The sequence below is a fragment of the Diadema antillarum genome, unplaced genomic scaffold (assembly GCF_040938485.1).
Source record: "Diadema antillarum isolate AM-2024a unplaced genomic scaffold, OU_Dant_1.0 seq00001405_RagTag, whole genome shotgun sequence".
In the NCBI taxonomy this organism is placed as follows: Eukaryota; Metazoa; Echinodermata; class Echinoidea; order Diadematoida; family Diadematidae; genus Diadema; species Diadema antillarum.
The window spans coordinates 246,207-273,038 of record NW_027272160.1 but is presented as its reverse complement, the minus strand read 5'-3'; the positions used below and the strand labels follow the sequence as shown (position 1 = coordinate 273,038).

General features: G+C 39.4%; 2 protein-coding genes across 3 annotated transcripts in view; one reads left to right on the top strand and one right to left on the bottom strand.

Moving 5' to 3' along the window:
• Positions 1-690: 690 nt before the first annotated feature.
• LOC139709091 (RUN domain-containing protein 3B-like) lies at positions 691-20,591 on the bottom strand. Of its 2 annotated transcripts, none has more exons than XM_071621052.1 (12): positions 20,417-20,591; positions 18,582-18,697; positions 17,748-17,881; positions 16,935-17,020; positions 15,310-15,399; positions 13,517-13,597; positions 12,206-12,344; positions 9,287-9,390; positions 8,117-8,299; positions 7,507-7,702; positions 6,667-6,747; positions 691-1,628 (listed from the first exon to the last, which is right to left on the bottom strand). In XM_071621052.1, the coding sequence occupies exons 1-12, from the start codon at positions 20,503-20,505 to the stop codon at positions 1,557-1,559; spliced, it is 1,371 nt and encodes a 456-aa protein (XP_071477153.1). In that variant the 5' UTR covers positions 20,506-20,591; the 3' UTR covers positions 691-1,556. The 2 variants fall into 2 exon arrangements, with proteins under 2 accessions (XP_071477153.1, XP_071477154.1); XM_071621053.1 differs by having other exon boundaries at positions 18,582-18,713; positions 20,417-20,506.
• A 2,168-nt stretch (positions 20,592-22,759) lies between these two features.
• Positions 22,760-26,832, top strand: part of LOC139709087 (speckle-type POZ protein-like) — a 35,223-nt gene continuing 31,150 nt past the window's right edge. The window contains exon 1 of the mRNA XM_071621049.1: positions 22,760-22,869. The gene's annotated coding sequence lies outside the window, so the exon portion shown is untranslated. The remainder of the gene's footprint in view (positions 22,870-26,832) is intronic.

The following is a 26,832-nucleotide window of genomic DNA, read 5'->3' as shown; positions in this document are numbered from 1 at the left end:
GATATCTATTTTTATCAGTCATTAAAAATTTCACCCAATCTGAACACAGCGTGTATACTCAAACCAGATATAATATGGCTGCTACTAAGACTGTAATATACACACGGGAAATGCACAAATCTATTGCTCTCATATCATTCAGTATTCTTTCCCCTGTGGGAGATAGAGAAAATATCATTTTCATCGTTATTTGCTTTCTGTAAAGCGTGCGCGCATGCACACACACACACACACATGCATGCACACAACACACATATTCATGCAATGACTCTGTTTCTCTCTCTCTCTCTCTCTCTCTCTCTCTTTTCTCATCAACCTTACTACAGAAACTAACAGTTCTTTACAGATAGGTATACAGAGATGTATCAAGACTGCCTCACAGTCTGGTTGAAACATCAACTGAATGTCATGTTAGACCCCGTTTACAGTGCGAGGCTCGGCCGCAACCGACCCCGCCTTTATTTCAGTGTAAACGCGCAAAAGGCTAAATGCATGGCCAAAATTGCCGCGCATTTGACCACCCTCTGGAGGTGGTCTCAGCCGTGGCCGAGCCCAGCCTTTTCTCATTGTAAACGCAAACTGGGCCAAATGCGCGGCCAATTTTAGTCTGGCTTCCAGACCCTCTGCCCATACTAGTTCGCTGTTCAGGATAGTAACCCCCTCAACGTCGAAAACTAGTATAGCTTAAGGTGGTTTAGTCCTGCAAAGCATTTTTCCTTCGGCAAAGGCCTTTGCCCGAACGGCGACTTCGTCGCCACGAAATCCAGTAGGCAAAGGGTCTGAAAACCAGACTATACCAAATTGCGTTTGTTTACAAGCAGAGCGCCACTACGACAAAATATTGAAAGGATTGAATTAAAAGCGCGGCCGAGCCCGGCAGTGTAAATGGACAAAATTGCTGGGCTCGGCCCCGCAATTGAGGTTGGGCTCGGCTCGGCCGCGGCTCGGCCCAGCCCCGCAGTATAAACAAGGTCTAAGAAAGGCTATGAAAATTTTTCATTTTGCTGTAATCTCTGTCTACAAGATAGACTTTAAGTTTTGTACAAGATATACAACCCAGAAGATCATCAACTCCTTTTCTGGTTGATAAACAAATCACAGTACACAACAGTGTGAGGTATATGGTGATAAGAAACTTGTATCTACATCAGTTTACTTTACTCTACTTTACAATTAAAGTTGGCAAGGTGAACAGTTTTCACTGATTGATACATGACCACAAAAGAATTACATTCAAAAAGTACAGAACTATGATAAAACAATGCTCTTCACATGAAGACTACAAAAAGTTACTTTCAGTGACCACAATAAAGTATGCTGTGTTCATCAATACATGACAAATAAAACATGTTCGAAGTGTACCACATAAATTTGTCTTCATAAAAACCCAAAGGCAGGGCAGGGACATCTGATGAAGTAGAACACGATGCAAACTGGCTCACTACACATTTTCTGCTTCCAGCTAACTATTCAGTAAGTGTAGATAGTACTTCATACATTACACTATGAAGGCTGTTGTGAAGGCTCGAGTGCTGCCTTTCTACCCATGACCATTGCTATGACAACATGGGACTTGCTTCTGATGTCGATGCAAACGAGACCGCACTCAGAGAGTCGGGAGAAAGAGTCTACAATGAAACCAATCACAAAATGTATCATAAGTCAATCTTTAGCAATGATATTAAAGGATAGAAGAGTGCCACTGTTAGTCTGTTTTTTTTTTTTTCATATTTTGTCTTTCTTTGTTTCCTCTTGAATACCAGGTAATATTACAACAGTGCATTACATTGGTATTTCAAGAAGTGCATGCTAAGCAAATGCTGCTCATCACGTTTAATTAGCAGTACTTATTTTGCATGCACTTCTGGACATACATGTTTAGTGGGATGGGAGATGGCACCTTTTATGTGGTCCACCCTATAGACCGATTCAATTTCGATGACCTATTCACCTACTGCCGCTAGCGGCGCTATAACGGTCGCCATAACTGGGGGCCAACGGGGGCTTCCAGCGAGCTAGCTACCCAGCGAGTTGCACTTGCAGCTCAGCAGCCTAGCGTACCCATCGTGCATAGTTAGCCGGGCGCGGCCGCTGCGCCGCGGCCGGCGACCGCCGGCGCCGCGCTAATATTGTGATTGTTTACTCACTGTGGAAAAGTCATTCAGCGGCTTTTAATGCCTTTCTTTTGGACAAATTGAGTGATTCAGACATATTGATCTACTTTGAAAACTTCAAAGGAAGGATCAGGAAAACACATTGTGCAGTTGATGGGTGCATAAATAACAGGAAAAATGGAAATGGAAGCTGCACGGCAGTGTGTGAAATTCAGACACCGCCGACGCATGATAAACTAAGGCAAAATTAAAGACAATTAAGTGAAATACAACGGTATAAAAATGCACAGCGAAACAAACTATGTCTACTAGATTCTCTATTTAATTAGGTTATCACTGCATATTCGTAAAATATGTTGTTCATCTTAGAAGACAAGTTTAGATCAAAGAATTTGATAATTCCTGATTTTTTTTTCTTTTTTTTATCCTTGCCGCTTGGTGTCCTACTTGCCAAAGTTAGAATCTACTTCCTGGTTAGACTTTATTATTATGACAAACATTTTACAGCCTACACTACAGCTAAATAAATGTTTCACGATGCGTTAAATTCTTATATTTCTTCAATGTTCAACACTGAATTGACCATAAGCCTATTCAATTTTGGCCTGGAACTCTGAATTTGACTTTTGATAAAGTGATACTTATAAATAATAAACCATGGATGGTGGAAAACATCCGCTTCATAATCATACTAAGAAAGTATTATTTAAAAATCACTTTTGTAGATTATAATATTAGGCGTTAGCGTGATGTTATGCAAGGTTACTTAGACCTAAAACAGTAGAAGTTTTGGTTGTAGACATCAGGCGACTTAGTCGTAACTTAAGTTTAGGCATAGGCCTATACGGCCTAGAAACCCCTAGATTTATATTCCGTTTAGTTTATTTAGTTAGGCTTGCCTGAAGTTATCGACAACCGAAAATGATATGGGATGTAAAGCCAATAGGTCTAGCAGTTAGATCTAGTCTGGACTCTTGCCTAGATTTCTACTCTAGACAAGATCTAACGTTAGACAGATTCTACCCTGCTGGCTCGACACTCCCGAGTAAAGGCAAAAGCCTACCCTAAAAAGGTTAAGTTAACTGATAGCTTGCAATTTATTGCGCCATATCTAGCTCAAGATTCTTATTCATTATTTGTATTCAATTATATCAGTTAACTTGTCAACAGCCTAGGCTTATTAGCAAGACGTCTACCTGCGCCTAGCAATAATTCTCCCCAGCGGTTTTTATTCTCTTACGTCTTACACAAGTGAATATACGGGGATTACACCCGAGTACCCAAGTCATCGCCAAAGAAATAGAGTCTACAAACATTCACGGATCATACCGATATTTACCTTGAAATTCAAGTTTTGGCTACAGCCGTATGTCATCTACCCATTCGGTCATAGTCGGTATAAGTTGTTTAATTTTATTTATTTTTAATTAGCTAGCGAAAAAAAAAAAGTAGACTCTAGTTGTCACAAAGCCAGATGCGTCGATCGCTGCCAGCGCCAGAGATAGCTAGCTGGCCGGCTGGCGCCGGGTGGTAAAAGCACTGGCTGCCGCTGGCACCCTTGCCACGCACGCAGGGCGCTTGCCGACCCGGCCTGTTTGGCCCCCAGTTATGGCGTCGCCTTAAGAGGGCGCACTTCCATGAACAGTCGCTTGAATCGGTCTATACCAAAGACATTCTAGCTAATGCCATCACTCTCAATCATTAGTTACCCCTTGTTCATGTATTAAGACATACACAAGAAATATCTATGCCTTAGATTCTATGGTCTCTTGCCATATTCCATGAGGCCGAAATACCTATGGTTTGCTGCCATATTCCTTGAGGCAGAAGGCCAAAGGGAACATGGCAGCAGACCGCAGATATTTCCCGCTTTATGTGAAAACATGGAGGGGGCAACAATTTTATCATTCTGTATGATCACTGCACACTAGATCTAGATCACTGATTTTTTTTGGTCAATTTCTTCCCGCAACAGATGTTTAAATCGCCGGCTTTAAAGGACAAGTTCACCTTCATAGACATGTGGGTAGAGTGAATGCAGCAATATTAGTAGAACACATCAGTGATACTGTAGTTTGAGGAAAATCGGACAATCCGTTCAAAAGTTATGAATTTTTGAAGTTTCTGCTCACTCAAGGCTGGATGAGAAGACTACCATAGCTTGTGCTGTCACATGTGTACATCGATATAAAGAAAGAATAAAGAAAATTCAACGTATTTTCACTTTTCTCGCATAACAAAAGAACACTTGACTTCTCTATTTCAGAAGACAGGGGGAATAATATTACCCTTAACATATGTCAGTAACAAGTCGAAGAAATGTGTACTTTATTCAAAAAGTGAAATTTTGTGAAATTCTCTTTTTATTTTCTTTATATCGTTGTACGCATATGACATCATACACTGTAGTAGTCTTCTTATCCAGCAGGGACTGCACAGATACTTTAACAAGAGACCCGCGGGTCACGCGCTCTCCTGAGTATCGCAATTTCACCTTCCATGCATTCTTGCACACTCTTACCTGAGAACATTGGAAACTTAGGTCTGCATATGGATCCCCTCCCCCCCCCCCCCCCCCCCAAACTCGGGGGGGGGGGGGGGATGCAGGCAGCCCTGGATCTGCAAATAACAAACTTGGAACTAAAGTCATCAATGTACAAACTCATAGTATTAACTTTGCTTTATCATTTCTGGTTCTAGAGCAGAAGATTTTAAATATTCCTTAATGTAAGGGGGGGGGGGTGGGACCCCTAGGGGCCTCCCAAGAGGGACATGGTGCCCATTTGAAGGAATTGAGATTCTATCCCCATAGGGATGCTACCTGCTAAGTTTGGTCAAAATTCATCATGAGGTTTTCAAGAAGAAGATGAACATGTACAATTCAGGCTCTATTACAACTGTAGGACTTCTCCCCATCCCTCTCCTGGGTCCCAAGGGGGGGGGGGGGGGGGGGGGGGGGCACCCCTGATTCCGCCAACCCCATGAACAAACTTGAAACTACAGTCATCAATGTACTAACTCATAGTATCATCTAAGCCCTATCACTTCTGGTTCTAGAGAAGATTTTTAAAGGTTCCTTAATTTTAGGGGGTTTGGGCCCCCCTGGGGCCCCCCAGGTGGGCCATGGTGACCATGTGAACAAATTGAGATCCTATCCCCTAGGGATGCTACCTACCAAGTTTGGTGAAAATCAGACATGGCGATCTCAAAGTGAAGATGAAAATGTACAATTTAGGCCCTATTAGGACCCCTCCCCACCCCCCCCCCCCCCCCCCCCCGGGTCCCAAGGGGGGCACCCCTGATACCCCCATGAACAAACTTGAAACTACAGTCATCAATGTACTTACTCATAGTATCAATTAAGCCCTATCACCTCTGGTTCTAGAGAAGAAGATTTTTTTGAAGATTCCTTAATTTTAGTGTGTTTGGGCCCCCCTGGCCCCCCCCCCCCCCCCCAGGTGGGCCATGGTGCCCATTTGAAGAAATTGAGATCCTATCCCCCTAGGGATGCTACCTGCCAAGTTTGGTGAAAATCGGTCATGGGGTTCTCAAAGTGAAGATGAAAATGTACAATTTAGGCCCCATTAGGACCCCTCCCCTGGGTCCCAAGGGGGGCACCCCTGATTCCCCCGTGAACAAACTTGAAACTACAGTCATCAATGTACTTACTCATAGTATCAATTAAGCCCTATCACTTCTGGTTCTAGAGAAGATTTTTAAAGATTCCTTAATCTTAGTGTGTTTGGGCCCCCCTGGGGCCCCCCAGGAGGGCCATGGTGCCCATTTGAACAAATTGAGATCCTATCCCCCTAGGAATGCTACCTGCCAAGTTTGGTGAAAATCGGTGACGGGGTTCTCAAGAAGAAGATGAAAATGTAAAAAGTTTACGCACGACGGACGATGGACGACGCACGACGCACGACGGACGAAGAGCGATCGCAATAGCTCACTTGAGCCTTCGGCTCAGGTGAGCTAAAAATTCATAACTTTTGAACAGATTGTCCGATTTTCCCCAAACTTTCACTGATATGTTCTACTAATATTGTTGCATTCACACAATCCACATGTATATGAAGGTGGACTTGTCCTTTAAGCCATGTTTGCCATCCACACAAGATTGATCAATGCATGTATGTGCACAATGAATGCAAATTATGAAATGCGAAGTACAACGGGGGCAATGACCTCATTCACATAATACAGGATTATATTGCGTGGTTGATTGACAAATTAGATTACAAAATTTGCCAACACTAAATGATTAATGCACAGCTTGGCTGCTTGTTTGCCTTCATTATGTGATTAGTAACTGCAACTTCAAACAAATTATGGACACAATATATATCTTCAATATGGGGGAAGAATGGGTATATTTGGTACAATGAAAATGTATATCTTGCACACATTACTCTCAAATTATGTTTATATTCCTGAAAATCACCGGATAAAGAAACATGGTCATTTAAAAGAGGATTGATGCATTACAAGTTTACACATAAATAATCAGCTCTATAGGAACACAAGGACATTACACATGATAAAGTATTCTTACCCTAGCGTTGGTAAGAGGTGGTTGGTTTTCTGAGACACCAGAACTGCTGGTTTCAGTCGATCTGACACTGATAGCACTGATCTGTAGGAGGAAAATTGATAAATTACATTCGTGTTTCTCTGTCCCAGACAGTTTACACATAAGGATGAAAAAAAAAATCACATGCTCTTCAATGAATTGACTTCTGTCATATTCACCTAACCATATCTATAAAACAAAATATCCCTCTATGTTCCAGCTGACTTTGACTGACAGAGTAACAATCAATCAAACTGGGTGGTAGATGTTTCTTTATATTCTTAGCTTTGAATACCCACTTTAAATGACATGGGCTGCTTTCCATGAGACTAAAGAAACATTTGTTACTCAATTCTGCTTGCAAAATGACATCAAAAATAAGTCAGAAGTGCCTTCAGATTTGATGTGAATTGAATTAAGATCAACACCTTCCATCTAATCAACACAAACTGTTTTGATTACAAACTTTGTTTTTTGAATTACACAGTTTGGGACACATTGCTGCTCTAGCTAATTGTACAGAACTATGCAGATAGATACAAGGGACAAAGCTTGTTAGTAACTTTCAATTTCCATGCAATCATTGACAGATGCAAAGTCCTAACATATGAAACGCATTCTTTTTAATTTGTTCAATTTCAGGTTGTTGTTGTTTTTTTTTAAAATCTTATTGGGATATTGAAAAAGAAAAAACACCTCCCAAAACTGAGAGTTTAGGTTTATGGTTCCAATGACCTACAACTTACAAATTAAGTACCAGGGTATGAGGTAAATCATTTCATTTAATGACAAAGGGCCCAAGGTACCTCCCTTGATACTTACCTGTGAGGTGAAGGAACCAGCTAAGGCTATGAGAGAGGGCGTGTCCTCTTTCTCCTTGCGTCCCAACCTGGGTATGGAGTAGGGTACCGTCTTGGTATCCCCGCCCCCTTCCACTGTTGAGACCCCAGACTGAGTGGACACTGGACTCACTGACCGCTGGACAACATTAGTTTGATCAATGCTCTGCAAGCTAGATCTACATCAGGTTTTACAAGAAATGAAAAGAAAAAAAAAGAAGGATATAGCACTGAATGCCTTCCGTGATTATCCTACAACAGCAAGTTCTCTCATTTAGTGATGAGTTGTCTAAAATTGAGAGAAATAAAGAAACACCTTATTGGTAAATATGCCAAATGTAAGGCTCGACTCTAACTATATATGGGTCCCTCCAAATTTCACAGAATATCAAGATTTCATCACACTTAAATGAAGGAAGAATTGGGTGATAATCAGCATGCACTCTTCATAATGTGTTGACAACACAATATTGTATCTTTGAGAATTGCATTTTCATTATACATCCTGCTACAAGAATGATATAGAATTCAGTTGAAATGATTTGCCAGTCCTGAGATCTGGTCATCTGGTCATCTACAATGAGACAACTCACTGGTCAAGTGAGGTGGACGAGAGGCGTGGGTGATGAAGGCCAGAGATGCTATCCAGAGCTATCTCATCCTGCTCCGTTCTCATCATTATTGGGTGTGTCCGCTCCTGATGCTGCAACTGACCAGCAATGAGGTGCTCCTCCAACTCTCGTCTTGACATCAGCTGTGCCTCTTTCAGGCTGGCACTACTCAAAACATTCAAACAAATTGCTGGTGCATATTCATAAGTATTTCAGTATTGGTCCTATGAAGCATGTCTAAAGTCTGTACTACTATAACAATTACATTCATAGTTTATATTGATTGTAGTTGCATGCTTGCAACAATTGCAAGTGAATTTTTGCCTCACATTAAAGGCACGCCAAATCAGTAACAAGGAACATAAAATGTAAACTTTACAGAGATCGCATCAACTCATCTGTTGTAATTTTTTTGCGCTCTGCAGAGTTACGACAAATTGTTTCTATTTTAATTCTGCGGAATCAACACATTACATAGTGGTACATACAACAAGCAAAAATATTTGTGTGCTTTTATTTTCATGCTAGTTCCTGATAGTGTGAAATGCATGAAAATTTCCACTTTTACAAGAGCAAAAAATTAGCATATAAGAAAGGATTGCACAAACATTTTGACCTTACCAAGATGATCATGAGCAATGAAAATAGCCAGAAACTAAAAGACACAAGACAAATGTAACTAAAGGGGAAAACACTCCCCTCCATCAATCTGTGCTGTCCAAACATAACGATCACTTGCACTGCTTCTAACTGACGGTAGAACAGTTTTGGACAATACAAGCAAGGTAACTTGCACCAAAACACACAAATATATATACTGCTAATTTATATTTAATCCAGTTCTAAGCACCTGTCCCTGACTTAAGTTTCCACTTGACAAGGCTTCATAGATAGAAATTAGCCCATATACACCAACAACCAATGCATACTACGTCAGGCTCCCACTACAGTGTATGTGATCTTTGACTACAAAGGTCTAAACCATATCATCTGTTATCATTCAGTGAAAGAGGTTAGGAATGCAGATACATACAACAAAGATTGCACAACTTTTTCATCTTTTTGAATGACTGTATGAGCCTGTGGTGTGTCAGTGATGACAGGAGCCCATTTATCAAACCATTGAGGTAGGGACATAAGAAGCATACATACACTTGCTCAGTCAGGTGCATGATCATGGACTCCAGAGACTGAATTCTCCGTCGACTCTCAGCCAGCTGCTGTTCCCTCTGATTCACCACATCTTCCAAGTAACCCTGCAGAAGAGAACAAGACTCAGCAGATTAAATATCAGTCCCACATCCAGCACACAGTCGTCCAATTAAGGACAGTACGGTAGATGGAAGTCTTGTTTTCTCAGGTTGTGGTCTATACCTTGTGTTGTGTGCAAAAGTGAGTGTGTATCTTGATTTGACTACATTATGTTACTTACACTTGTGGATTACAGAACTAGTGTTAAGTACTGGGATCAGGTTCTTAGAAGGTATGCTGAAGAATGACTTGTGAAACACAGGAAAATATTTCTAAGTATGCATGCATATCATTGGTCTCTTATGATGTGTCCTCTCACTCCAAGTGTCAAATTCCAAGTCTTCTTTTTCTTTTTCTTTTTTTTAGTCTCACAATTCACAAGATACAGCAATGATACACAAGTGGTCAACACACAATGATGGGGTGAATGGAGTGGAGCCTTGATATTGAAAAAAGGTTTTCGATTGGGCAAAACTTTGGTTGTTACAGAAACAAAGGTGAGACTACATTTAGCAAGGAGGTAGTATCTCCTTGGTTTTAAGGGGGGATAGACTCAGCAGCAATTCCAAGTAATGAATGGGGGTAGGAAAAGATGTTTGGGCTTGACTCAACCTGGTCGTACATTGTGGTTTGATTATACTCGGGCCTACATTAAAGGAAACCCAAACTCAAAGAGAAATGTGGATTGAGTGAAAGAAGCAACATTAGTAGAACATATCAGTGAAAGTTTGGGGAAAATCAGACAATCGATGCAAAAGTTATGAATTTTTAAAGTTTTGGTGTTGGAACCGCTGGATGAGGAAACTACTAGAGATTATGACGTATGTGTGGACAACAATACAAAGAAAATATAAAGGGAATCCCACAAAAAAATTCATTTTTCATGAAAATTACACATTCCATCAACTTGATGGACTGACATATGTTAAGGGTAGAAATTATTCCCCCTGCTTTCTGAAAGCGGTTAGTCAAGTGCTCTTTCATTATGCTAGAAAAGTGAATTTTTCTGGAACTTTCTTTATATTTTCTTTATATTGTTGTCCACACATATGTCATAATCTCTAGTAGTCTCCTCATCCAGCGGTTCCAACACCAAAACTTCAAAAATTCATAACTTCTGCATCAACTGTCTGATTTTCCTCAAACTTTCACTGATGCGTTCTACTAATGTTGCTGCTTTCACTCAATCCACATTGCTCTTTGGGTTTGGGTTCCCTTTAAGATGGGGAGATGGAGGCTGGATGTTGTCCGATACTGTGGTATGAATGTCACCATTCTAACATACCAGTGGTATATTTGAGGGATGATAGAGGTAAGTGACTCACTGGAGGCAGGAAGTATGGGTAGAGGTCAATGGCTGGCTGAAGATAAGGAGATAGATGTGCTCATCATAGTGGAATGGAAGGGTGAAGTAACAGACTTGACTATCAATACACAACACTAGGTCCCTCCAAATTCTTTTTGTTCCTTCTGTGTTTGCATGTGGCTCAACTTCAGACTGACTTTTTACAAGTGTTTTGACATTGCAATGTACTGCCACTTATAGTATACCAGTAGATATTTAGGAGAGACAAACACACATGTTGACACAAGCGAGATGCAGTTTAAAGAGTGGTTGTATTGCAACAATGCACGTGCAGCTTGTGTGCTCGTCTTATTCCACAACTGCTATCCAGAACATTTCTAAGCATGCATCATAGACATGTTAATATATCCAAACCTATCGCTAAGTTTGAACATGCAAGGTCAAAATTCGACATGAAATAGAGGCAAAAGAAAAACAAAAATGTATCCTTTCTTACACCCAACACTGTCATGGCTTTGTTTTATTTCTATTTCTATTCTAAGGGCAATTCCGCGGTTAGTAACGTTACATTTGAACAAATTTAGATATTTGTTTTTACTACAAAATTACCATTTATTCATTTCAAGTCAAAATTATGTCAAAAACATATTCATCCTTCCCATGTTTATGATACAGAAAAGAATGAATACAATCCAAGAAATATTAGAATTGCTATGGCAACTTAAAGGGCTGGTTAGTAACGTTACGAAAAAAGGACATGACAAAAAAATCAATGTCTTGTAACAAAAAGTGTGCAAAAATTCAAGTTACTTCAAACAAAGTGTTGCATTAATTTCAATTATTGCATCATGACAAATGTTCATGCAAATTTTTTTAACAGTTCGACCGATAATTTTTTAGCTAGACCCCCAAAAGCATGGTTAGTAACGTTACGGTTAGTAACGTTACATTTGTCCGGAGTAATTCCGCAGGTCATTTCACCCTTTTGTAATCGACAAAATGTCACATGACTTCTGGAGTATTTAAATGTATTCATCTTTTACCCTTTAGCAAAGCTTTTAGGAAAAAATTTCAAAGGAACCCACTGTAATTTGCATTTAAGTGAATTTCAGCATCCCCAGTCCCACATGTACATTTTAGATGATGGTTTGAGATCTTGCAAAATCAATGAATACGAAAAATAAAATCTACTGAATTTGAAAGACCTTAGTGATTGGTGAACATCCATGGCATTAGTTGATAGGTACCTAAATCAAAGAGTAAGATAAAGAGGCACATTTCTTTTATCCATGTCATGTCCACCTAACTGCGGAATTGCCCCTAAGTATATATATTGAAGAAACTTGGTCATATCTGCCTAACAGAAAAAAAATAATAATGATGATTAATAAATACACAAATGAAATATATATATTATCTAACAGCAATCTCACAATAGGACTGATAGGGACTGGAAACAAAGAGTTAGATGAAAGTGTAAAGTACCGACTCACTCTGTGCTTTATCGTGGTTACCTTTTGGGCTGCTGCAACCCTATACTGTGCCTGGAGCTGGGTCAACTTGTCCGAGGGTGAGGACTCGTCCAGCTGGTTTGGCTGAGAAGGAGCAAAGAGGCGTTGCTCTTGTAGCAGGTTGTCCTGGCTTTCCTCATCACTTATAAAACATAAAATATTCAAATATACACACATTACTCCAACAGTTTTCTTTTGTAGCATTTCTACTCTTCAGCAGCAGGTCAATAACATCTGATACAAGACAAGAATCTTATACCTAACGATAGGGATACTTAGTACCAGAGCAAACGTAAGACACTCACTCATTCATTCATTCATCTGTCTTTATATGGAGTAACACATCTACCATGATAAAGGTGATCTTTCCTTGGACCTGAATCTAAGCTAATGATACTGTACATACCTTGATATATGTACAAAGGTGTACAAACACTAAATCTGTTTAAAAAAATACATACATAAAAGATAGGAAAAAAATAATAAAATGATTCTCAAAAGCAATATGATATGAGCACTGTATACCATCACAAATATTCATACATTTTTGATATGCACTTGCAAGTTATATCATTAATATATCAAACCAATCCTAGTTCAAGTACATGAAATAAATAACATTCAGAATGCATCTACCAAGTACCTAAAAGACAGCTTGTTTTGAGTTGTCGCTCTTGTTGAGGTTTTTTTTTTTTTTATGAGGGGTGGTTTTATTTTGGCATAAATATCCTGTTCTTTCTAGGATTAAAATGATGTTGGTATTACTTGACACATAAATATTTCAAATTACAAAGACTTACTACCTTTAAAAGAGCTGCACAGTAGTTGACAATGCTGGCTATGGCTATGTACTTTTCATGAAGCTCAATGCCATTGGATGTGTTGGCAATAATTGTAGGTTTACATAATGAATTTTCTTGTTAAAAGCTCTTGGCTGTAGCTTCAAAGACAGGGTGCTTTCAAGAATAGAACATCTAAGCACAGTAATAGCCATACAAACCAAACACTGAAAATGAAAAGCTGTCACCATTTGCAGCTGACAAAGGATTCCAACAACCATTAGACACATTATAGATTATGATACATTTAAATCCACACGAAAAAACTCAACTTTTTATGATTGTTCATCAGGTTACTGCTATATGAAAGTGGTTATATTCTTGCTTACACATACATGCATAGAGGCTGTCTTGTGATATGATGTGTTTCTAAGAACTAAATGTCATTACTATTATTGGCCGAAAGTCACAACGGCACAGATGTTCAAGCAGTTTCCTGCTTGAAAAGAAGAAGTGGAGGAACACAAAATCTCACCTAATTTGAAACCTAAGGTATGGAGTGTAGTCAATCACACTGGCTACTCCTGTTTCAAGCTTCTCTCCTTTCACACAACAACTGTAAAAACAATGAAGGCATAGACAAAAGGTTTATTAGCAAATCATGCAATTGTAAGCAAATGCATATTATTGAACAGACTAACAATAACGTACTATCTCATACATACAATCAATCCCTGGGACAAATGTCTGCTCTTGTGACAATTTTCAAAGCTCCTTGTGCCTGCACATCACTATCCAAAATATGTGAGGCAAAAAGAAATATTGCATACCAATACATACAGTGTATAATTAAAAAAAAAAGAGAGAAATACAGCCACTTTTAATGCTTCCTTAGATTAACTGACATTACAATACCTAAGAAATATCAAAGCTTATCTTCAGCCCTAACAGCTAATGTTTTTACTATAATAATAAAACAACTTTACAATACTGGATCAAGAACAAAGTCTGTCTGAACCCATATCTCATCCACATTTGTCATATGTAGGCACAATTCAATATTTTTTTCTCTGTTTGGGACTCTGAGTGGTGCCTTGAAGAGCACAACAGTCAGTCCACAGCACCCGATAATTCGCTCGTATTCAATCAACTCGTATGCAAGCCCGTTCGAGGCTTGCAAACGTAATGAGCTGCGGAAGGGGATTTTGTCCTTGGGCTTTCGGCAACAAAAATACACCTTATATTCACAAATTTGGTATCAAATTTAAGGAAAATATGTAAGCTATCGTCACATGTTACTCAAATTATCGTAAATGAAAAACATCATAGCGAAATTTCGGCTTGAAAAATGAGGAAAAAAGTAATTCATGTAGTACACATTCAAGACATCAAAAGAATACCAAATTCACCTCTCGTCTCAATGAAAATGCATTATTTGGTAGTCCATCTCTTAATCTTTGTATCTATGTAAATATCTTGACAATTTGTTGCTTAATCCGGTCAGGAACCAGTAAAATATACATCGATGTCAGTGCTGGTCAGCTTGAAACCGTGCAATCTCAAGAGTAAGCTCTCTCATTGGACAGCACTTGCATTCAGCACTTGCATTTCGTCATTATGCTGCTACGGTTTCATGCCACGTGCGTGCATCGTGCATGCTTGCATACAGGCACGCGTGTAGTTCAAGCTGGTTCAAGCCAAGTTCAAGCGTTGAATGCAAGCACTGTCCAATGGGAAGCTCTTTCGCGCCACTGTACACTTTGTGTGGTGCATACTTCCGGCTTAAGAGTGAATTTTACAGACATTTCAAAACGGAAAAACTAGTATAAATCATGCTTGCGTCTCCTTGACTCAAATATATGATGAGCATCTAAGTTAACTCTCTACGAAAAATCAAAAATCAGAAACAACAGTTTCTTAATCCGGTCAGGAACCAAAAACGAACTTTAGACGACAAAATCTTCCGTGAAAAGCAGGTAAAACTTACACAAATTCAGCTGATTATATCATCATGATAAGAACCAATATTATACGCAAATTTGGTATCAAAATAAAGATCAAAGTCTGGAGAACAATTTACTGTGACTTGCAGCCATGATGAATGTATGTACAAGTCGCTACACTGTGAAAACCATAGCCCTGTCAAACTCTCGCAAAATCTCGCAAGTACAAGACACCTTTCGAACGCAAAGATCGTCAACGAGAGTGCTGAATAAATCTTGCAGGATCGGCTCATTAGCATACGAGCTGCGGTCTGACTGAGAAAGGCAATGAGTCCTCTGCTCATGAACACAGGTTATAAGCTTTAATAAAACGATATCCACTCACCTGAAATCTATGCAATCAAGATTCAGTAGTGTCTTCACCAAGACTGGTGCCTCCTCACTTCTCATGAATGATCCTTCGCCATAGAAAGCTCTGCAAACCAGAAATGACCATTAACCAGACTTTAAATTGGGAGAAATGACAGGAAAGACTGGTATGGGTGCTTGATGCTAAATCAAATGGTCCTCTTGTTTGTGTCAATTCATGTAAAGCTCACAGTTTATTTACACATGCTGCTATCATCACTTTCCACACTATGCATAAATTCACATGACAAAGATTTGATACGGCAATGCCAATAAAGATACCTCTGTCATCTGTCCCTCTATATCTCACTTCACTCAGCTTGACTGATTTAACCCAAGTGTGTAAAACAGGCATCTGCACTCAGCCTATGGAGTTTTGCCAGATGTTTCCCCTATTTTTGTTATCTTTGACCTGTGAGATATGAAATCTAAAATCTAAACAACACACACTTTAAACTTGTGTGAGGTCTTTTAGTTTCATCATTTGCACCTTAGACATGCTAACATTCTTCAGAATGTCTTTATGCCGTTACCTTCCTGATGTTCCAAAACTGATTTCTTCTTTATATGACTGCATATTCGGTACCAACTAAAATTCACCACTTTGTTGATTTTTTTTTTTTTTCCCACTATATCCAGGGTTACCCCAAAATGGGTGAAAGCAATCTCTGGTGCTTTATGTGAAAAAAAAAAAATTGTTGTGTTACTGATCTTAACCCAAAACCAAATGAAAGCTAATACATCAAATAAATCCTGTAATATTTTTCTCTCTCTCTTTCTCTGCTTACAGGTACCAAACAGTATAATGCTATTAAATGCTATGCCACTATGATGGTAGCATGGACAGTGCATACATGTGCAGCTCAGCTGCAGCACTCAGCAGCCACACTCAGCAACAGCACCAGTATCCCTGCACTATGCATTACTAGTCTTCAGCTGAAAATAAGTACTAATGAGCAGAGTGCGTGGATTAAAATGATCTCTTTCTGAAGCACTGTTAAAAACTATAATAACATTTTCAGAGAAACAACAAATATTGAAATATAATATATTATTATCATTATGATTATTGTAAATATGTTTACTCATAACAGGGATGAATTGGCACTGGGATCATTCCCCCAATACATCTAGTTAAAAATTTGGCCACCATGATAGCAGTGTGTAACTGTACATCTTTAGACCATGAGATGGCGCAACACGACATCTTAACCCGAGGTATGACAGTACTCTTGTTCCTGCATGCAAACTCATACAATTACATCAGGAAATATTAGTGTATCTCTTTCTTTGCATGTGATTATATACTGTTGTGTATGGTGCGATGTAAAGTCTATATCTCTGGTTAAGACTTTGTCTAACTTTGAAGAGTAATCAAATAGAACAGTTTATATCTCATGAAAAGAACTTGTCTAATCTGAAGGAGAAATCAAATTGACCAGTCTATAGCTAATGTAAAGGTTTTGTCTAATTTGAGAAAAAAAGTAAGTCAAATTGAAATGTCTATGTCTCACAAAATTACCTGTACTTTGTTTATGCATTGATGATAATTATCTGAACTCGTTCTAGTCGGCACTGTTCTCAGTATCACGGCTAACTTACCGAAGAGCTTTGCCGTTCTGAAGAGCTGTCATCAAGTGCTTTCCTAGCTTCTTTTCCATCAAAGCCAGCCGCAGCCACGCTCTGCCCTGAAACATTGACAAAAATTACACTTGTTAATCCATTGAGGACGGACTGATTATGCTACAACACGCATTTCCCATAGACACCAGCCCGAGTATACTTGGGACTCATCCTCAACGGGTTAAGCATTTTTGAATCGGCAACTTATTTGCTGAGAATGAATGTTTCTAGTGGGGCAGTTTGGGGAAATTGACTGAATTCAATGTTATCTAAAAGTTGGTTGATATGAAACACAGAACCTGTTTGGCAGTTTTCGTATGTTACATCATATTCCTTAGCACAATTGTTGAATTCATAGATTTTTGAAATTTTGAGTGAATTTCAGTATTCAAATGGAACTGATATATCCTTCAAAATAAGTTCATTGTTCCAGATATTTCTCTACTCTTCCTTGACGACTAAAATTTACAATCAGGAGACTCAAACTTAATATTAATTTCTCCATGAATGTCCTGCAGGTAAAACTAAATCCATATAAATGACAACAATATTCAGAAAGTTCTGTTGACAGGTTTTCTTTCCTAAATATTTGATGTTCAGACACTACAGAAATGTACAATAATATTATGTCATCTCCTTTGTCACCATCGTCTCCATAATATCAACATCATCCATTCCTCCTCTAATATCTGTCATAAATGTCTCTACCATTACAAGCATACAGCTGTATCACTCTGTCTCTCAGCACTTGCCCTATATTCTACCCATTTTATGGTCATTTGCAAAAAATACCTTGGCTTTGGGTGAGCGCACATCCTCCATTTGAATGATGTTGTTGATACAGCTCTCATTCCCACTACTACACACTGCTCTGATGAAATGCCAGAAATCTCTTGGCTCCTCAAGTCCAAACCATGAAATCTGACCTGGAAAGTAATTGATACAGACAATTCAATTGAATTGACCCAAACACTTCAATGCATAATACAGTGCAATTAAAAAATACATAACTAAAGATATATGCACAAAAAGTTACACCTTTTATGACCAATATGAAACATAATTCTGCTTAAAGGGACTGTACAGTACTGGTTGAGGTGGGGATTCATGTTTTGAACATTCTTAAGTGAGATAATGAGAAACCTATGAAATATGAAAGAGCATGTAATTTTAAGAAGGATTCAACGTTTATTTGATGAAAATTGGTTTTCAAATGGCTGAGATATCCAAAAAAGTGATAATAATAATAGGCAACAGGCCACAACTTTATTAGGATCTCTTTGTTTCACCTTGTTTTTGGATATCTAAGCCATTTCATTTGATTTTCATCAAATAAACTTTTGATACCCCTTAGAATTGCATGCTCGTTGACATCTCATAGAGTGGTTTCTGAATATCTCGCAAAATGTTAAAAGCTAAATCCTCACCTCGACCAGAACTGTACACACCCTTTAAGTACCTGTAGAACTATGATACTGAAACAAATTTAGAAGTATAACTGCTTGTAAGTGAGTAGTCAAATATTCTTGCTATACTCTGTGTTGAAGGGTTGGAAGCATTAAAAAACAAGTTAATGAGTCCATGCTTCATAGAACATTGATTCTCATCAGTAACATTGCTACTTACCCTTTAGCCTATGGCTGAGGATATGTTCCATGATAGTAGCAAGGTTCTTGAATTCTGGGGAGGAGTCATCAATGGCTTGGTATTGCGACTTTCCAAGTAATGATTTGATGGCCAATCTGGAAAGCAAGAACACTGTATGAGAACATCTTATCTGCCATTCAATACTTAATTATTGTACATGTCATTTGGATACATTTTGCAAGGGATTTTATTTTCTCAAATTTTGCTAGCTGCGAAATTTTACAGTGTGCAAGCCATGCAAGCTGGGGGATTTTCAGAGCAAGCTTGCACAAAATGCATGGGCGCTCTATTGCATGGCTTGCAAGCTGTCTGCCCTGGATGCCACAGGACACTTGCCTGAAAGGCGCCAGTAAATCATGTACAACATGTGTACCTACAAAGTGATCAGTTTGCTGACAAATTTGACTACTCACCTACTCTGTTAGTAGATAGACTAGTAATTTGGAATAAATGCACAAGATCAGATCAGGTTAGTTTTTATTTTGTTTTTCTCTAAAATTTCAGATTTCACAGTTTTTCAAGAATGGGGCTGATTCGTATGTGGAGAGGTGAGAGCTACAGAAAAAAAGCACCAAAACTTGTGACTCACATCAGGCCAATGTGTGCAGCAGCCTTGCATTGAGCGAACCCGCTCCACACTAGCACTAGCAGTAGCAACCGTGTGTTGGTGCACATTAGCTGATTAAAACTTGTTTGTTGTCAAAAAGCGCAGACAGAATTTTTCTTTCATTCTTTTTCATCATGGAAAGTGGACATGTGCATGTATGTGTAAGAAATAATCATTGCATTGCCATTTGGACATTTTATATACCGCTAAGTTTAATATAAAAATTTTCTGTACATGTAGTTATGAATATGATGGGTAAACTCAGTCCCCAGTGCGCGCATTTATAAGTGGCCAAGTTTACCCACTAGGTCTAGGCCGAGTTTACCCATAACTACGGTACACAGTGTAGAAAAATATGTCAGATGTGGGATGGATGAGAAGTGAACAACACGGGTCATGGCCAAGGGTGAGCACTGATTGAGGGGGCCTCATTACACCTTTACACTCTTTACACTACGGTCACGTCACTAGCTTACGCCACAGGGACCAAAGGGTCTAACGTTAAATAGTAAATAGGCCTAAGCCTACTGACACTCTTAGGGTCTTAATGACAGCTACTCACAAGCAACGAGTCACATGAAGTAAACAGGTGTAATTTCATCTGAAAGTTTAAATTTACTACGACTAGCCAACCACCAAGCACAATAACTAGGATTAGGCCTACTAGTTCTAACGTTAGACTAGTAGAACCCTAATTGAAATTTAGGCGGACCTTTTTAAAGCTAAAGCAAAGGGTGTGCACAGTTCTGGTCGAGGTGAGGATTTAGCTTTTAATATTTTGTATTAAATTCAGAAACCACATGAGATGTCAAAGAGCACGCAATTCATAAAGGGTATCAAAAGTTTATTTGATGAAAATCGGTTTTGAAATGGCTGAGATATCAAAAAAGAAGGTGAAGCCAAGAGATCATAATAAAGTCAAAGACAACATAAATTTAAAAGTTGTGGCATGTCGCCTTTTATTATTATCACTTTTTTTGGATATCTCGGCCATTTTAAAACCGATTTTCATCAAATAAACATTAGACCATCTAAATCCTTCTTGAAATTATATGCTCTTTCATATTTCATAAGAGGTTTCTCATTATCTCACTTAGAAATGTTCAAAACATGAATCCCTTACCTCTCAGCCAGTCCCTTGGCTTTAGTTTACGTTTAAGAAAAAGTTGGCTTAAATTTACGTTTTGTAATGTGGGACTTAATTTACCTTCCAACGCACAAGAGATTTTGACGATGGACTGACATCTGATACTTTATTTCCTCCATTTTTGCACTGTTGATACTCGTAAAGTTCATCCTGGGTGCCCTTTTGCTTCAAAACGTATTTGACCCTACTTTGCTTCGTCCATCCACGATCCTACCTCTTCCGTCGACATGAACAGTGTAAATACCATTATGATACCGATATGCGATGTGAATACGGCATGTAGCGCATTGAATCCTATTTTGCTGTAGCAGCAGCAACAACATAGCAGACAGAGAAGGGAATACACCGGACTGAGAGAGCCGCGATGCGATGCGATGCGAGCGATCGCGCGATCACGAGAGGAGCTGCAGCTCATCCTCACGGCACGAGCACTGGGCACGAGCAACAACAACAACAGGAGGTGCCTGCAATCTCGACCGGCCAGATATTCGGCCTGCCTACGGACTCGAGTACTGAGTTGCACTCTGAAACCGGTCTTCTGGATACATTCGATATGCACGTACACAATGTATTATCAATGACTGCAGGCTAAGTTCATTTATGGCCTGGAAGGTTGGAATCCCTTTCAAGGTTACAGTAGACCCTATCCTGTATAGACTTTCAACGACGGTCATTGTCTATATAAATTGATTTTCCCTCTCTTTCACGACATCAAAATACATTATTTGAATGTTCATGGAAGATACTGCACCTGGGCATTTATTTTGAGATTACTTTGTACTGGGTACACCTTATGGAGGACCATGATATTTGGGGGGGGGGGTCATATCACAAGGGATTTAAGATGAGTTTGTAGTTAAAATCAACTTATCATTATGGCATGTCATTGGTTTGTCTGTTCAATTTTGTTTAGTGTTGTCAGAAACCACTTCAAATTGTTATCAAAATTTACAGGGTTTTTTGTGACTTATTTGATTTTGTATATAAATGGTTGCATGAAATCAAGGATTCTCCTGAATTTTCATTTGCATTTAAAAGTTGGAATGTCCTTGAAGACACATACAGCATGTCATCACTTTAAATTGATCTTCACGATCCTTTGTGAAACATCCCCCTGTTCACCAAGTCACGACGATTATTTACCACAATCAGTACTGTCTGATCACATGGGATAGGAATTTTGCTATATGCTATCACGACTCAAAAGGGGACAGAACTGCCATCGCAAGTTGGACTCAGAGACTGACTTCATGACTTTTGAGTACTCATTCTGTGTCATGTTGTGGGTAAACCTATTGATATCACAAACTTTGGGGGTGTGGGGATGTGGGGCTTTATTCAACAAAATCACAAATATCTGAGATTACCACTCATGGCCGGCGGAACTGGGGGGACCCCCCCCCCCTCATTTTGTTTGCACCATACAAAGGAAAGGTGACAACCGGCCACTTTGCCCTCCCCCCCCCTCCCACCAGGCCCCCCCCCCCACACACACACACATTTTTTTTTTTTACCCTGGAAGTGCGTAAGTGGCCCTAATTGAGAAAGTGACCCTGGCAACCAGCGGCACAGGAATCACCACAATTCTTATATCACGATTTTCTGTTTGTATTCTATGTCCGTTTGTGTTGTATGTTGAATTGCCGAATAAATGATAATAATAATAATGATGATAATGATAATAATAATAATAATAATAATAATAATAATAATAATAATAATAATAATAATAATAATAATAATAATAATATGATAACATGATAATATGATAATAATAATAACAATAATAATAATAATAATAATAATGATAATAATGATAAAGAAATAGAGAGAGAACTGGAAGTGTTAGCGCTGTAAGCTTATTTTGGGGGCTGAAAACCTTTTTCTTTCTTTTTTCTTTTTGTCTTTTTTTTTTTTTGCTTTTCAGATGAAGAAACCCAGAAGTGGAAAGAAAAAGATGAGCTCATCCATTTTTTTTTTTTTTTTTTTTTTTTTTGGTTAGCTGATGAAACCCAGAAGTGCCCCCCCCCCCCCCTCCCACTACCACTTTTGAAAACGCTCCGCCAGCCCTGCCACTTGGATATACTTTGCATATTATCCAAACGTTTTAAGCCAAAAATCAAACCTTGGAAGACTGTGAAGAAAATTCAGAAAATCCATTTTGCCTTGATCAAGAAGTAGGCAACCCACGGCCATAATTTATCAACAATTCCACAACTAGGGCGATTTGTTCGCGGCCGTCGAGGCTCTTTGGGTGTGTTTACCTATGGACGAATGGTCTGGTTTGCAATTGCAGTGACCTCAGATATTAGCTGACCCGGATGTGGAAAGTAGTTGCTCTAGATTCACAAAACTGTATCATCAATGGACTGTTGTTCGCCGCGGAAAGGTTGATAATTTTTCATCCCTTTTGCGGGTAATGAGTCATTAATGCAATCTGGGAATCGGCGTTGCAATGTAGACGGTTTGAACGTATGTTTGTTCCGTTATACAGGATCAAATTCCCCGTTATTGTGAGTATTTCAAGTACCAAAATAATATAGAATTGGGAACGTAGCGTAGGTCGTTCACGCACACTGGTCTGTACAGACTGTGTAGTGTGGCCTGCTGCCTGTGTTGTTGTGTGTGTGTGTGTGTGTGTGTATGTGTGTTTGTGTCTGCCGCGATCTGCGTGCATGGAAGGCGGTGTGCAAGGAGCCCGGACGAGTACGAGTGCAGTTACAGACAAGATGTTGAAGAGTGAAAGGTGTCTGGAGGATTTTTCTAACGTTTGAAATTCCTTGAAAAGCCGATTATGAAGGCTTGAAGCATTTCATGTGAAAGAGAATTAGAACCTACCGTAGTTATGGGTAAACTCGGCCTAGCGGGTAAAGTTGGCCCCCAGCGCGCGCATGAAAATTTACAAGTAACGCTAGAACTAGATCTAGAGTAAAATATCCCGTTTGCGGCAGCTTAAGCATTGTTAAGGGTTTTTCCAACTTGTAAACGAATCAGGCAAATTATTTTTAACCATTTCATTTCATATATCATAGACAAGATTATTCATTAACGCAATTGTTTTCATGAAAGAAATTTACCATTGACCAACGCAGTTTTCATGATTTACGAGGGCAAAACCCGGCACAATTTTCGCCGATAAGGGCGATATGCGACGTAGTATTTCTGCTTGCGGCACGATGTACAATCCCAATGCAATACGCGCATGCTCCGCGATCTTTAGCTGAACGCCTTCACATGTCTCGCGAACATTGCGTAAGCGCCAATTCCCATTGCGAAAGCACGTGAAAATAGCGTGCGCACGTGCATTGGCCGCAAACAAGATCGCAATTCTGGCGGTGTTGTTGATGTCTTTCTCGTGTTTTTCTCATTTTTTTTCGATGGTAACATCCACTTTCCGAAAAAAATGGCGGCCCACATCGGCTCGCGAAAATTCTATTTTACGTGAGGATATGTTTTCAAAATCCATGAACATCGAGAAAACGACAAAAAATCCAGTTTCGTGGACCATTGTTTCTTAACTGTTATGTTAAGAAGTACGGAAAATTTCATTTTGGATGCGATATGTTGTCATTTAGGTGAGAAAATTTCACTTTCGTCAGAGATCGTGCCCATTTTATCGGTTGGTTTTTGTTGATTGCTAGTGTGTTAGTATATGTGTAGTGTGCATATAACAGTCCAGTGCAATGCTGTGTTTAGCTGTATATTACCGTGTATGTTGTAGCTGCCGCGAACGGCTGCACGGCCGCTTACTGACGCAGTTACTCTAGTAGAAGTCTAACTCGTTAGAGTAAAATATCCCGTTTGCGGCAATTTAAGCATTGTTAAGGGTTTTTTCAACTTGTAAACAAATCAGGCAAATTATTTTCAACCATTTCATATATCATAGACAAGATTATTCATTAACGCAATTGTTTTCATAAAAGAAATTTACCATTGACCAACGCAGTTTTCATGATTTACCAGGGCAAAACCAGGCACAATTTTCGCCGATAAGGGCGATATGCGACGTAGTATTTCTGCTTGCGGCACGATGTACAATCCCTATGCAATACGCGCGTGCTCCACGATCTTTAGCTGAACGCCTTCACATGTCTCGCGAACATTGCGTAAGCGCCAATTCCCATTGCGAAAGCACGTGAAAATAGCGGGCGCACATGCATTGGCCGCAAACAAGATCGCAATTCTGGCGGTGTTGTTGATGTCTTTCTCGTGTTTTTCTCATTTTTTTTCGATGGTAACATCCACTTTCCGAAAAAAATGGCGGCCCACATCGGCTCGCGAAAGTTCTATTTTACGTGAGGATATGTTTTCAAAATCCATGAACATCGAGAAAACGACAAAAAATCAAGTTTCTTGGACCATTGTTTCTTAACTGTTATGTTAAGAAGTACGGAAAATTTCATTTTGGATGCGATATGTTGTCATTTAGGTGAGAAAATTTCACTTTCGTCAGAGATCGTGCCCATTTTATCGGTTGGTTTTTGTTGATTGCTAGTGTGTTAGTATATGTGTAGTGTGCATGTAACAGTGCAATGCAGTGTTTAGCGGTATATTACCGTGTATGCTGTACCTGCCGCGAACGGCTGCACGGCCGCTTACTGACGAAGTTACTCTAGTTGTATAGTTGGGGCACCACCTATCGGCAGGGCACCTTCCCATCGGCACCCTGCGTATCATGGCTGTTTGCGTATAGAACGAAAAGGTACGCGCGGGATTAAGTGTCATTAGCTATAAAGACAATAAAAACGAAGAAACGAAAATCAAACTCAAACAAACCAAGCTAAAAATTACACATCTGCTCAGTAACGACGCATGGCTGTGAAATTCACGTATATTACCTATGGCCTGTGAAATTCACGTGTATTACCTATGCTGTGAAATTCACATGTATACCTATGGAGGGGAGGGGGTGCCGATCGCAAGGTTCCCTTTTTAGCTGCGCGAAGAAAACGGAACGCACGCACTAAAATTGCGCTATTTTAAAATGGAGATTCATAATCAACGAGACGGTCATGACATTCAAAACTGCAGTATTTACAATGTATGGCATATTTGAGGTAAGAATTAGGCGGATTTGTGTTATATTTTTAGAATAAACAAGCTACAGATCCTTAGGGTGACGATACGTGGTACCCCCAACCCTACTGCGCGCGCTGGGGGCTGACTTTACCCGCTAGGCCGGCCGAGTTTATCCATAACTACGATGTGTCATTAAGATATATTTCAAATTTCATGGCGAAATGATGTTTCTGTTTAATTTCAAGAAATTAAGCTTTCATAAGGAATTACAAATCAGTCCGGGAAACCCGCTCATGAGGACCGCTCCCGCGTACGAGGACTGCCCCGCCTCATGAGGACCGCCCCCATGCCTCATGAGGCCCCCCTATTCACTTCTATTCATCTCACATCTGACGTATAAATTGTCGCAACTTTGCACGGTGATTTTTTGTTACACACACATGTCCACTATCCATGATGAAAAGAAGAAAAAATCCTATCTGTTTTTTTTTTTTCAAAAATCGAGTTTTAATCAACCGATGCAGAGCGCCCATTAAAACACGTGTGTATTTTTCCACACTGTAAAAAAATCGGGCAATTTATTTTCCACCATTTCATATAACATAGACAAGATTATTTATTAATGCTATTGTTATCATAGAAATATGACCAATGACAAACGCAGTGCTCAACATTGACCAGGGCAAACCCCGGCACAGTTTTTGCCGATATGCGCTGTAGTAGCTCAGCTTGCAGCACGTTGTACAATTCCTATGCAATACCCTCGTGCTCCGCAATCTTCAGCTGAACGCTTAATGATGGTTCACAAATGCTGCGTAAGTGCCAATTCCCATTGCAAAAAGCATGTGAAAATAGCTGGCGCACATCTGTTAGGTCCATGCGCACATGCACCAACTGCAAACAGGGATCGCAATTCTGGCGGCGTTGTTGATGTCGTTCTCATGTTTTTCTAATTTTTTTCTATGGGAACATCCACTTCCAGAAAAAAAATGGCGGCCCACAGGGGCTCACAAAAGTTCTATTTTACGTGAGCACATATTTTCAAAATCCATGAACATTGGGAAAACAACAAAAAAATCCAGTTTCTCAGACCCTTGTATCTTAACTGTAAAATTTTGGATGCGATATGTTGTCATTTAGGTGAGAAAATTTCACTTTTTGTAGGAGGTTATGCCCATTTTATCAGTTGATTTTTGTAGATTGGTAGTGTTCTAGTATAGTGTGGTATGCATGTATAGAGTGTGTCGTTGTGTTTAGCAGTATACAAGGTGTATTACCGAATATGTTGTACCTGCCATGAATGGGCACTCGGCCACATACTGCCACAGTTACTCTATTGCAATATCAAATTTCTTGTATCTCAATTATTATTTCGTTAAATCATAGAATTTCGCAAAATCCCAAAATAGTCTATAGCTGTATATCACCTTGATAACCCCCAGAATTAAGTGACTGCT

Excerpts from the sequence above, each read along its gene's own strand:
- LOC139709091 (XM_071621052.1), bottom strand. The coding sequence starts at position 20,505 with ATGAACTTTACGAGTATCAACAGTGCAAAAATGGAGGAAATAAAGTAT. Across the intron at positions 13,598-15,309 it reads CTTGATTGCATAGATTTCAG|TTGTTGTGTGAAAGGAGAGA; the intron begins GTGAGTGGATAT and ends TTGTTTTTACAG. Across the intron at positions 8,300-9,286 it reads ATGCACCTGACTGAGCAAGT|TGCCAGCCTGAAAGAGGCAC; the intron begins GTATGTATGCTT and ends TGTTTTGAGTAG.